The sequence below is a fragment of the Equus quagga genome, chromosome 17 (genome assembly GCF_021613505.1).
Source record: "Equus quagga isolate Etosha38 chromosome 17, UCLA_HA_Equagga_1.0, whole genome shotgun sequence".
NCBI lineage: Eukaryota > Metazoa > Chordata > Mammalia > Perissodactyla > Equidae > Equus > Equus quagga.
In genome coordinates, this window is record NC_060283.1 from 39,366,397 (window position 1) to 39,380,119 (window position 13,723).

General features: G+C 57.0%; 1 protein-coding gene across 1 annotated transcript; it reads right to left on the reverse strand.

Moving 5' to 3' along the window:
- Window positions 1-1,484: 1,484 nt before the first annotated feature.
- Window positions 1,485-8,080, reverse strand: SNORC (secondary ossification center associated regulator of chondrocyte maturation). Its single transcript, XM_046644991.1, has 3 exons — window positions 7,950-8,080; window positions 1,715-1,897; window positions 1,485-1,639 (listed from the first exon to the last, which is right to left on the reverse strand). The coding sequence occupies exons 1-3, from the start codon at window positions 8,020-8,022 to the stop codon at window positions 1,530-1,532; spliced, it is 366 nt and encodes a 121-aa protein (XP_046500947.1). The 5' UTR covers window positions 8,023-8,080; the 3' UTR covers window positions 1,485-1,529.
- Window positions 8,081-13,723: the final 5,643 nt, after the last annotated feature.

Genomic DNA, 13,723 nt, shown 5'->3' on the forward strand with positions numbered 1-13,723 from the left:
AGCACGGCTCTCGGTGTCTTCAGACCTCAGATCCTTTGAGAAATGAGTGGATCCCTGGAAGATGCATTCATGTGCAACACACGGGTTCAGCTGGAGAGGGACCCCCGTCCCAGTAAGGGACGCCTCTGTGCTGCACCCCAGCGGGCAGCGCCTACCCCTGAGTCTCCCAGGAGTAGGGGGAGGGGGAGATGGGCCGTTTCTGAGCCCCACGCTGCTCCTGGGGTGGGGGTCAGGGGAGGAAGGGTGGGAGGTGGCCGCTGGTCCTGGCTGTGGTCCAGCTTTTCTTTTTGAAGCTGAGAAACAGCATCCTGACCTGGATCATCCGTTGTAATGGGGGCTTTGGCTGCTGGAGGTTATGTGAATGGAAATAATTTAAACAGTTTCATGAAAACTGGTCAGTTTTATAGCAGGCCTTCGCAAGCAGAAAGTTTTAACCCCTGATGTGTTTGGGGAGTGTGTGTGGGCACCGCGTGCGCACATCTGGAGTGTCCAGGAGGAGGAAACTGGTCTTAGCTGGAACAGGTGTAGCCAGGAGCTCAGGGACACCAAGGAGGCCGAGGCAGCTGCTGGAGACGGGGGGTGAAAAACAGCAGGAGGAGGAGCGCCCCCTCCACCCGGCCCCACCCGTGGGGTCCTCCCAGCCGCCCATCAGGGGCGTTTGCAGACAGTCCCCGCTCCGGGCCTTCCGGGACGGGGTTCTGACTCCCGTGCGGCGCCCAGAGCAGCTCAGCCACTACTTTAAATCGCTGTGTTATAAAAGGTAGGCTTCCTGGGAAGTGTGGGAGACGGAGGGCAGGACCGAGGACGAGGACGGAGCGCCAGGGCCGAGCTGGGGGAGGGGTGCAGGCTGGGCGGTTCCCACCCCTCCCTCAGCACCCTCCCGCCCCCAGCGCGGGGCTGAAGCGGGGAGAGTTGAGCTTGAAAAGGCTTTTTGTTTTCTTTCTCTAAACACACGAGCCGGCCGGCCGACCGTGTGGAGGCTCCCGCGACGCCCCTGTCACCCTCAGCCCGACCCCAGCCAGGCCTGGGAGGCCACCTGGGACTGGGGGGCGACAGCGGGGTCGGGGAGCGGGGATAGGGCCACAGCTGCAGGGCTTCACCCCTCGGCGCGTCCTGCTCCTGGGGCTTCCTGAGGCAGAGGGGTCGCCAGGGGTCCTGAGGGTGAAGGGCTGGGGCTCCGAGCCCACACATGGGGCCCTCGCCCCCAAATAACCCGTTCTCGGGTTGGGAGCGCCGACGGCCCTCCACACCAGCAGACAGCCTCACCCCGGCCCCCCCCCCCGCCCCGGCCCCCCCCCCCCCCCCCCCCGGCCCCCCCCCCCCCCCCCCCCCCCCCGCCAGCCCCGCGCACGCGCACGGCGCGCGCACTCGTGGCTCCCGCCGGCGCCCGAGCGCACGCGCACACAGGCGCACGTGTCGCGCGCTGTCGCCCGGCCCGCTCGCCGCGCCCGCGCCGACACACTCGAGACACGGGGCGCGCAGGGGTGAGTCGGGCTGCGCCGCGTCTGGGCGCGGCCCCTTTATTCGCTTCAGGAGGCGGAAAACTTTCTCAGCGCGACGACCACGAGCGCCAGCACCACGCAGGTGGCCAGCAGGGCGGCGATGACGATGGCCGCGATGGCGCCGGGCCCCAGCGAGCCTGCGGAGGACGGAGGGCCGTCAGCCGCGGCCCCGGCGCCCTCTCCCCTCCCCGGCCTCCCGGCCCCACCCGTACCGCCGCCCTGGTCCAGGCGCTCCCCCGCCGTGCTGTCCTCGGGGCCCGGCGCGGCCGTGGGGGCCGGGGGGCCGGTGGCCGCGGGCTCGTGGGCGGGGCTGGAGCTCTCCGGGGGGCCCTCTCCCGACGGCAGCTCGGCGGGCTCGTTCCACAGGGTGGGCGCGGGCTCCTGCGGGCCCTCGGCTGCAAGGCCAAGGACAGGCGCTGGGGGCCGGGCGGCAGGGACGTCGCCCCCGCGGTTACCAGCTGGGAGGTGGCGCCGTGCGCGAGGCGCTGGGGCTCTGCACTGCCCCAGCCCCGCTATTTCACAGAGCCCCCCACGGGGGCCAGGCTGCCTCCAGCCCAAGCGAGGACAGATTGATTGGGGTGGAGGCGGGGAGTAGGGACCAACGGGCCCTCTCAGAAAACGGCTGGGAGAGCCCTGGGCGGGCGGCGGAGGCAGGGCGACCCGGGCCACACCCAGGACCTCTGGCAGGTGCTTTGCCTCTCCCGGCAGAGCCTGGGGTCCCCCATCTGAACCGGGGAACTCTGTAGGCCTGGGTGAAGTGACACTTGTGAGGGTCCCCCTCCCCCTGCAGGGCAGACAGGTCAGCCTGCACCCTGGAGAAGAGGCCAGGAAAGTGAGGCAGTGCCCCTCCGGGAACTGGGGTCCCTGTCCACCCCGCGCCCCGTGAGGAGCCACTGCCACAGGAGGTGGGACCTTGTGGGGGAGAGGAGAGGCCCACCCCACACCCCAAGGGCAGTGGCCCTAACCTGAGCAAAGCCATGCAGCCCACGAGACACGGGGTCTGGCACATGCACGTGTACACTCGCACACACATGCGTCTGAGGCTGAAAGGCCCAGGGGCCCCGTATCCTAAGAAACTGTAATGCCAGCACATCGCTGCCTCCAGACAGCAGGCCCGAGGGGTGGGCAGGGGTGTCTGCGGTCAATATAAGGGGAGCCCCAGGAAAGGGTGGGCGGGGACCCCCCCACACACACAAGCTGGGGTTCAGTCCGCTCATTAGTCCCTAGGCAGCTTTTCCTCAGGAGCCTTTCTCTGCTCGTGGGTTGGGGGTTAGCAGGGTTTGGGGTACCCAGGGGCAGGCTGACAGGTCTGCATGATACCCCTGCTCCGTACCCCACCCCAACCTCAGTCAGCCCATCCTTTCTCCAGGATCCTGGCCTGAGGAGACCCAGAGCAGCACCCCAATGCTGGAGGCCTCCCCACCCGAGCCCTGACCGTCAGCTTTGGTGGGGTCACGCCTGCCTGTGCCAAATCTCGATTGTGATCCAGGAATGCTCAGCCCCCCCCAGGAACCAGCCCCTAGAATGGGTCTAATGGGTGTCACGACATGCCATCCTGCCTCCCGCTGCCCTACGGCTGGGACCGTGTGGCCCTGCTTCAGAGCCCAGAAAACCAAGGCTTAGCTGGGCCTTGGCGCTAGAGCTACTGGGGGTTTGAAGCCCCTAGACAATGCAGTAGTGGGTGTGCTTCCCAGGAAGCTCCCAGGAAAGTTGTGGTTTGGTTAACGCAGCCCTGGCTGGCCCACCTGCAAGTCCCGGGGGCACCTTTCACCCCTGCAGGCTCCAGCCCTGAGAGCTCCCCCTGGGCCCAGACAAGCCAGACCCACGCCCCGCCTCCAGGCTCACAGCTCCTGGAGAGGGGAATGCTCTGGGAAGACACAAAGGTGTTCCTGGGGCTTTCCTGCCAACAGTGTCCGCTTGAGCCAAATAGTAGGAGACATTAGCTAAACCCAGATTCGGGGTCAGTCTGAAAATACCTGGGTTTTCAGAAATGTCAAGCTCATGAAAAACAAAGGTTGAGGAATTATTCCAGATTAGAGACTAAGGAGATGTGACAACTGACTGCAATGTATGTTCCTGGAAGGGGGGTGGGGGCTGCTCTCTAAAGACATGATGGGGGTCCGTGGGTGAAGTGTGAGTGAGGCCGTGGTTTAGTTCTGTGTCGATGTTCATTTCCTGATGGGGATGACTGGTTCTTGTTTCGTAAGAATATCCTCGTTCTTGGGAGTATTTAGGGACAAAGGGGCCTGGTGGCTGCACTTGCCCTCAGAGGGCTCAGCATTCAGACAGATAGGTGGGTGTGCAGACAGGCAGGAAGACAGAAGAGCGAATGTGTTGGTCATTGGTGAAGCCGGGTAAATAGTCTACTGGAGCTCATTGGGGTATTCTCTCAACTTTTCTGTCAACTTAACATCTTTTCACGATAGAATTTCACGAAGTCCTGGGCTCCACAGGCCCTGCCCCTGCATCTCTGCCGGGTCAGCTCTGAGGCAGGCAGGGAGCACTGTCACATTCCCCATGGCTTCCCAGGCCGGCGCCCGTTTTCAGAAACACCCCTGACAAGGAGGCCTCCTGGGGCGGAAGGCCCCTGCACCCAGTGGGGGAAGCTGCCCTCTCGCAGGGCCCAAGGCTGAACCGCAGTGCTGGTGTCTGGGGGCCACTCTGGCCCCCCACCAACTGCGAAGACCACCCTGTGAGCAGGGGGCAAGTGACCCTGTCAGGCCTCCCTTGTCGCTGCCTGGAGGGCAGGAGTCTGCAGCGATGCAGCCACCTGGAAGGCTTCAGGTCCCAGCCGTGCTTGCCTCAGGCTCCCAGGGCGCTGGGCAGAGAAAAGGCCTGAGTGTCCCCACTGCTTGCCAGGCCCTGAGGTCCAGGGCTCTCGGACTGCCTGTCTCTCCAGATAAATGGACAAACCACTGGCCCCTACTTGCTCACCACACAGCCAAGACAGAGGCAGGCAGGCACCTCCCTGTCCCACCACTGCCAGCCAAAGCTCACCTCCAACTGCCAGGCACCTGGCCAGGAAGCCGCCTCTGGACCACCGGGTACCCGGCCCAGCCGACCTGGGCAGTGTCTGGGGAACCAGCCCAGAACTCAGGAGGAGGAGGGACAGGCCCCACTGCCCCTAAGAGGGCAGGGACTCACTCCCTGGAACCAGCCAGGCCCAGGTGAGCAGGCCCCCTCTGCTGTTAGCTGGAGTCTGGGAGCATCTCGGGCCCCTCTGAGTGGGCACTCGGGGGGCACACCCAGGCCCTCTCTCCATCTGTCCCAGTGACCCAGCCTCCCTCTCCTGCTCCCCCAGAAGCCTGAACCCTCCCAGCCAGACACACTGGCCCAGGGTGCCTTGTCCCTGCTGCACACACCCCACTCCGGCCCCTCTTCCAAGACCCAGCCAGTCCTTGAACCTTCAAGGGGCTAGACCCATGGGCTTCCAAATCAAGAGGGCTGCATCCAAACCCTGGCTCCATCACGCCTCACCCGGGACCCAGCAGACTTTCGCCCCCCAACTTTACTTCCTGACCAGGGAAACGGGTTGGACCATGCCTCTCTCAGCCCACACCAGTTGGTAACTGTAGCTCTCATCGCCATCGCCAGCTGCTACCTGGGCCCTGATGGCCCCTCTGCCCTGGGCGACAGGGCAGGACACAGGCCAGGCCACTCCGTGTGCTGTGCGTCTGCTGCAGCTGACTGTCACAGGAGACCCTCGAGGGCTGGTCCAGGACTCATGTGCACCCAAGGAGCCAGGGCCCCAGGGGCCAGCCAGCTCCCTGCAGCCCATGCGGGGGCCCCAGTGCATGCACAGGCTGGAACTGTAGCCCGGCCTCATCCACGAGCCCTCCAGCAGAGGAGGCACAGCCGCCGGGGAGGCCAAAGCATTGTCGTAGCCTCATCTCCGTGTCTGCATTTTCTCAATTTGCTGTGGTCAGAGGGGGAGACAAAGTTTACAGACAATAACCCACCCACTCCCAGAATCCAATGGGGGAGCTGTGGACAGAGATGGATGTCAGGGAGTGTGCCAGCATCAGGCCTCGTCTAGGATGGGGGAGATGGGGCAGGAAATGCCAGGCAGAGGGCCGCGTGAGCAAAGGCATGGCGGATGGTCCTCTGGGCACGGAAGGCGGGCAGTGAGCTGGCCACAGGGATGCTACGTGAGGACAGAGAAGGAGTAGGATTGAGGAGGACTGATGATGACACTCCAACTCCAAGGACCAGAGTAAGCAACGTCCTGCGACTCCAAGCTCTGACGGAGGAAACGAGGAGAAGAGCGGGGGGCCTTGTGACAGCTCCCAGGCCAGGGCACCACGGGCTCTCCCCCAGCCACAACGCGCCAGCCGCCCTGCCTTTCGGTAAATAAGTTTGTTTAACGCTCACTCTGACCACAGGGCCCCGAGGCCAGGCGCCCGTGCTCACAGACGGTCTTTGTGCGGGCCATGAAGGGCCTTTTCATCCCCACCCTGGCCTCCCGCCCGCTCAACCTGGCCTGCTCCCCCCGCCCCAGTAGCCCGGCCACAGGAGACCAGCAGGGAGGGCAGCAGGTCGGGCCTGGCCCTCAGCCACAGGGCCGCTCCTTCCCGGCCTGCCTGCTCCGGGCCCCCAGCCGCCGAGCAGCGGCAGGGGCTGCCAGCCTGGGACACACCTGCTCAGAGCCTCCAGCCCGGGCGGGGTGGCCCAAGTCCTCCCAAGCGCCCTCCCTCCCAGAAGGGCAGGAAGAATGACAGCCAGCTGGAGCCCCAAAGGCTCCGGGGTGGAGTTGGCCTGCCTGCTCTCGGTGGGACACATGGAGGGGGGTGAGGCCAGGCGTGGTCCCGCGACGCCAAACACGAGGCTGTCCCCAGGCATTCCTGTGGCGGCAGACGAAGCCCGCCCACCCAGGCTGTGTACGCACAGTCTGATCCAGGGCCTCTGGCCGGCGGCCCGGCTGGGAGAGCTGGCTGCTCAGGGAGAGAGAGACTGGACAGGAGCTGTCTGGGCAGCCCCAGACCCTGGCAGGCGGGCCAGCACCTCCACCTCCACCCACCTTGACCACCAGGAGGGAGAAGCATTTCACTGGGGAGCAGGTGGGGGAGCTGCAAGGATCACAGCCCCAGTGTGCCCACTCTAGAAGATGCCATCCTACACTTTAGGTCACTTCCCCAATTCCTGGGGCACCACGCCAGCCCCCTGGCTTGCCCAACTATCACCTCTCCCACCAGAAGAGAGGCTGGACGCTTTTCCAGCCTTCATGAAGAGGCAGGTCTGCCCTGAGACCACCCTGCACCCAGCGGAGCGGCTGGGGATGTGTACACACATTCCCCTAACATTTACTGGGCACCGCAAGATGCCCGGCCCGGCCTGAAGGCTCCTGTCTCTGACCGTTGTAGGCCCGCAGTTCCCCTCGAGGGAGGCAGAGGCACAGGGAGGTTGAGAATCAGCCAGCAGGAGGCAGAGCTAGAAGCAAAGGCAGGCTGCAAGCTTCTTCCTGGGCATCTAGAGAGAGGCTGGCAGGCCCAGGGGCTCCTTCCCATGGCCCATTTCTTCCCGGTGTGTGAGCCTGCTTATGTGGCTGTCCCACCAGCCTCACACACACTCCCCTGAAGCCCATGCTGCAGAGAGGGTCTGCAGGGGGCCCCCACCCGCACGTTTCTTCAGCCCCGGAGGCCCCAGGGGCCCTGAAACACTTCTCCTTTAACCCACCTCATGGCCAACAGAAATGGCTTCCTTCCAGGAGAAAGACCACTGGTGACCCGTCTGTGCCTTTTCTCTCTCAGGCTTCGAAGCCGGCCTGGGCCAGCCCCTCAGTGCAGAGCCGCCCAGGACTGGGGCTGAGGTCCCAGGAGCCTACCCTCCCCGCATCTGTTGGGACCCTCCTTCTTGCCAAACCCTAGAGCCAGCTATTTTGGCTCCGGTGCAGAGCCTAAATCTAGCCTCCTCACGGGTTTGCGGAGGGGTCTAGGGCCCTGTACTCCCTCTGGACTTTTTCCCGAGATAGGAAGAGTACCTGGGTCTTCAGTCTTAGAGAACATTTCAGAAGACCAGCAGGGAAGGGCTTGCAGGGTTTGGAAAGTAAACAGCAGGTCTCTGAGGCCTTCTGTCCAGGGGCCTGGGGCCTCTGGCCCCTCAGCCACTTGCCCTGTGCCTGATGCCCCCTACTGACTCCCAGATGCAGAAGCCTTCAGATTTTAGGTGCTGGAGTCATTCCCATGTCCCCCAGGCAGCCAACGTCCCTGGCCCTGCTCCCCACATCGCCCTCCTACTTCAAAGGCCATGGTCCCCATGGCTCACGACTCCTCGAGACATCCAACACAGCTCCTAGCAGCCCTTCTCATGGGAGCCCTCCCCAGAATCACCCCAAATGGCCACCCTGTCTCCTGTGAAGGGCTTCCGCCCAGCGGGCACTGGAGAATCTGGCCCAAGGTGCTTCTTGGCCCCAGGAGGCTGGTGGCAGCAAAGTGGAGGGAGCACCCTTACCTGTGAGCACCGCAGGGGCCAGGACCCCGGAGAGGAGCAGCAGCGCCATGCGCAGGGCCAGACAGAGAGCCATCCTGGCCCGGAGTGAGTGAGGCAGGCGAGCGGGATGCTCCGAGGACTGAGCTGGTAAACTTGAGGGCGGCGGGCGAGAGGTATCAAAGGGCTGGGAAGGGTTTTCATCAATGCAAACTCTGTCCTCCTGGGACACCGCGCCCGCCCCCCACACACACAAGCGCACACGCGCACACACACACACACGCACAGAGCAAAGCTTACAGAACGGACCGCTTTCCTGAACTCCAGAGCAGCCCCACCCTCGGAGAGGGAAAGAGGAAATTGCTCCCTTTCGCTCTCTTCTCTCCTCTCTCTCTCTCACACATTCACACACACACACAAGCACACACTCACTCCTGGGCCACTGGAAGTGAGAGATTCTCAAACCTCCACGTCCAAGTTTCACCCAGGGAACTTGAAAAGTTGAAATGCCTCCGGCACTATTTCAGTTGGTCGTGGATGGGCCCAGGAATCTGCATCTTATTGCCCGTGGCCCAGGCTCGGGAGGCCTGGCCCTAGGTGGTCAGCCTGAGCGCCCAGCTCTACTCACTTGTGGGCTCTGGAGGCCCGGCTGGGAGTGGGCGCTCAACAGCACTCGTTCAAGAAGCACTTTTATAGCAGTTTCAGTCCAAACCCTCTGGCAGCTCTAGGCTCTTTCCAGAAAAGCCCATGTGATGAAACGCCCTGTGTCTCTTCTTGCTCTCTGTTCTCCTGGATGCCTAAGACTTGAAATACCCACCATGTGCTCATGACATGTGCTTCCAGCCCAGGCCGGCCCAGAACATGAGCCCCACTGCCCATGGCCCCCCGACAGCTCCACAGGTGTCTAACGAGATCTCCAACTCAACGTGTCCAAAAAAGACCTGGGCTGCCTGCTCAGTCAATGGAACCCCAGTCCCCCACCTTCCAGACGTCCTAGTCACACCATTAAAAGTCACCCAAAGTCTCTCTCTTTCCTTACTCCCCACGTCTAATCGCTCAGAAACTACGGCCAACACCCTCTACTTCACACCCTTCGTGGTTTCCCACTGCTCCCAGGAAAAAAAAAACCTAACGGCTTGCACTTGGCCCTGCTCACCTCCCCCCTACTGCTCACTATGCTCTGGGCCACTGGCCTTGACTAGGTTCCTCCAACACACCAAACTGGCTCCTGCCTCAGGGCCTTTGCACTTGCTGTCCCCACTCAGAGAAAGCAGTCCCTCAGCTCATTATGTGGCTACCTCCTTATCACCATTCAGGTCTCAGCTCTGGTCAGTCAGACCTCCATCCACTCATCACATCACTTTTAATTTCTTCTTAGTGCTTATATTTATATGAAACTCTCATTTCTTTCTTTTTGTTGTCAATTTTTTTTTTTTTTTTGAGGAAGATTAGCCGTGAGCTAACTACTGCCAGTCCTTTTTTTTTGCTGAGGAAGCCTGGCCCCGAGCTAACATCTGTGCCCATCTTCCTCTACTTTATACGTGGGACACCTACCCAGCATGGCTTTTGCCAAGTGGTGCCATGTCCGCACCCGGGATCCGAACTGGCAAACCCCAGGCCACCGAGAAGTGGAACGTGCAAACTTAACCACTGTGCCACTGGGCCGGCCCCTCATTGTTAATTTTTTGAGGGACAACATATACTGTGAAGTGCACAGATCTTATGTTTGCAGCTTCGTGAACTTTCATACATGTACACACCTGTGTAAACACAACCCAGTCTAGAGAGAACATTGCCAGCACACCAGCAGCACCCTCCTGCCCCTCCCCAGTCAGTTCCCTCAAAGTGCCATTCTGTCTCCCATCACCACAAATGAGTTTGTCCACTCTTGAACTTCACATAAGTGGAATCATATGATATGCACTCTTGTCTGAGATTCCTCCTCACTGTCGCATGTAGCAGTGGCTCATTCGTTTTCCTTGCCGAATACTACTCAGTTGTATGAATATGCCACATCTTATCCATTCTTTTCTCCTCTTTGTCCATTTATTTAACCATGTCATTTGGGTTATTTCCAGGTCTGAACTTTTATTCAGCTGCTATGAGTATTCTTGTACCTGTCTTTTGGTGGACATACACACTAATTCCTCTTGGTTATATATCTAAAGAGAGCACTGCTAGGTCAGAGAGTAGGTATAGTGTTTGGATTCTGTAGATGCTGCCAAGCAGTTTTGCACGGTGTTTGTTCCAATTTATACTCTCATCAGCTGTATGAGAGTTCCAGTTCCTCCACTTATCAATATCACTATCTGGCATTGCCTGTTTATTTCCGGTTGTTCCAATAGGTCTGTAGTGGTGTCTCATTGTGGTTGCATTTCCATGACTAATAAAGCTGGACACCTTTTCATGTTTATGGACACAAGAATATCCTCTTGTGAAGGGTCTGCTCAATTTTTTTGCCTCTACATTAGGGTGGAATCTCTTTTTACATTTATTTTTACAAGTTGTGTATCCCAGATAAAAAAGCTTTGTCAGAGAGATGTAATGGTGCCTTTAGATGAAGCGTTCATTGGTTGTCTGTCTGTCCCCACCCTGTGTCCTGTAAGTCCCAGGACTGCAGGGGCTGTGTTTTGCTCACTGATGCATTTCCAGAACCTAGCATCATGCCCAGCACACAGCAGGAACTTAAGGTTTGGATTCAATCAGTTGGGGTTTCTGGGATAGATTTAACATTGAGCATCTTCTTACTTGCTCAGTTCACTTGCTGGTGCTGCTGGTTTGCTGTCTCCCACCCTCACCTTTCTGTGCCCAGCAATGTAATGTAGCAACATAATGTAGAGTCAGAGCCACAAATCACACTCCTGAGACCTGCCTTCCAGCTGACTTCCTGTTAGCATCTGCCAGTGGGAGGCACTGGAAGGTGGGAGGGAAGTGACTCTCTTTTTGCTTCAGATTTCTGACAGCATCTCTGGCAGTAGCAGCAGCACTGGCTACAATAACATCAATGACAAAGGGTCAGGTGGTGGTGGCTCAGGGGAGCCACAGAGGGCTGGAAGTGCTGGCTCCTGGATCCTCATCAGGCAGCTGAATGCCAACGCCACAAGCTTAGTGGACAGTGCTCTGGCCTCAGAGCTTCTGCCCTTCTAGCCCAGGCTGGTGTCAGTTTCTGAGTCCCCTTACCTTCTCTCTTTTGCTCCTTCAGTCCTTTAAACAGCCTTATGACAAATTCCTATATTCAATCTCTTCTGTCTGAAATACCTAGAGTGAACTCTGTTTCCTAGTCAGACACTGACCAATACAGTGCTTAGCATCTGGAACAGTCCCAGGAAACAGACCCTGAGAGAGATGTTTCTGAGTTTGGTTTGCCACCCTGTTTGAGCCTGAATGCAAGGAAGAACCCACTGGCAGAGGAAAATGAGATCTGGTAACACATGGCATGCCATATGGTAGGACTTGTGGTTGTTTAGCATGAAGTGCCTATTGAAGACAAGGCTTAAAGGACCGAGTAGACGCTCTACTTGATGTTTAAGTAGTGATGACGATCAAAAGCAAAGGGAAGTGCACTGGCTGCTTTTTATTGCATTGGGTGCTCCTGGAAAACAACTACTTCAAGGCTTTAAATTCTAAGGTCAAGGTATGATCAGAGAACTAGAGCATTTCTTTGGCACTCTTTAAAAAAATCTCTCCTATTTCTTGTAGATACAGGGCATAAATTCAGCTCCCAAATTTGCACAGGCTACAGAATTACAGTCTTAAATTTGAATTCACAGCCATGCAGTTCTCTCAGGTGAAATTTATGGCACTGATTGGGAAGGAGTGAGACCTTGAGGTTTGGAATGAGGATATTTGGGTAGACTCAAACCAACCTGAGAGTCTTCTACTCACAAATCCTCTCTTGCAGAAGCAGCAGGCTCTTCTCCTCTGTCTGAAGACAATAGCCTTTTCTGGTCTGAATAATAAATAAACTCATCTGGTAGGTTCCCTTGCAAGAGGATGCCTGCTCTCAAGACCCACCCTGACAAACCCTCATTGCCTCCATATCCACGACTAGAGTCAAGGCAACAAGTACCAAGTCTGACCCGGGAGGAAACAAGTACACACTAAAACAATTGCCAATTCATGCTAGCAATAAATTAGTAACTGAATACTAAGTAAGATTTTGCTAATTTATATTAATAGAAACCTGGAGGATATGTGTAGGAATGAATTCTAAGGTGTTAGACTAAAGGGATATGATGTGATGTGACATTAGATCAGGCCGGATGCATCCACAGGGGTGTGCTTAGTGGATCTTCTGAACTCAGTGTTTTAGCTTAAGTATCCAGAAGCAGCTCTGACAGTTTGGCTGGTTGACTCACACCTAGCTCAAGAGCAGCCTAGATTCAATAAGACTAAGAAGCCGGCTGTAATGAAAAGCAGGGAAGCCAAAGACTTAGGAAAGAAGGAATGTTCAAATGCATTTATCTTAGGTGACTCCCACCTTCCCCACCCCTACCAAGTCTTCAGTAGGCCCCAAAGCACACTCCCTTCACAGAGGCATTGAGAGAGGCGCTGGTAGGAGAAGATGAGCATCTTTGAAAAGATATGTGGTGTGTGTTCTCTTTGGCCAGGGCTGATGATGGGATCACTGATTTCAATGGGAACAAAGTGATTCTAAAGCAGCAGAGGCCAAGTGGCAGCAGTGAACTCTCAGAGACAAGGTGGATGCAAATACTGCAATGAACGGCAAACACAAAGTGGCCATCAGAATGTTTTGACCCCAGGAATAAAATACATGGGCAGCTTACTAATGCATTACTTGATATACAAAAAGGGACAAATGAGCAGAAATCTGTACTTACTACAGTGGAACGTCAAGCTTCTCACCTAGTTCCCAGACCCAGAATCTCTTGACAGGAAGGGAGGAGACATTTCATTAAGGACTCTGCAAGACGGCCACAAGTATAACAGTAAATCCTCCTCCCAATCTTCCCCAAAGGTATTGGCAGCCATACCCCAGGGCAGCTGTGCGCTGGGAAAAGGAAGATACCCATATCTTCAGGCATCACTGGACTCGGGCTCTCTGTTGACACTCATCTCTGGATACCCAGAATGCCACTGTGTTCACCAATCAAAGTGAGAGCTTATGGAAGTCAAGTGATAGATGGAGTTTTGGCCTGAATCCACCTCAGTGGATGTGAAGTAGGGAGGGGCAGGCTGCCAAGCGGCAGGAGTGGGCGACTGAGAACCCATCCTGGGAGGGCAGAACCATGTGTAAGCCAAGGTTCCAAGCCCCTGATGCATGCCCCATTATTCCATCAGACTTCACTTATAAAAGACAAATTCAAGGTAAAACTATTAAGAAATTCAAGACAGTAAATTCTATTTCAAATGACTAATAAACCACAGTAAAGCAAGAAAAATGGCAATGCACTCTCAGACCAAAGTCTAAATTACAAAGATTATCTGCATGATTAAGTTTGTACATATGTATTTTTGTAATGTTGGAGGTGTATCTTTAAACAAATAGTGAATTCCAGTTAGAAAGTTTGTTTTTCACAGTAAGATGGGTTACCAATTATTAAACCACCTTGGTGTATTCTAGGATTGAGCAAATAAGGAAATATATTTAGGATAATGGGAGATTTTCGATCGGTTTCTGAACACCATTCCCCACTAAAAGCAACCAAGGCTCCCTGGAGAAATGGCTAATTCCAAATCTTGGAAAGGAGTAGTAGATGATGAGTCTAGAATATCTCATGCCAAGGCAAGGAAGTGCTCAAGGAATGATGGGGATATGGCAAAAGGATGCAGAAGCC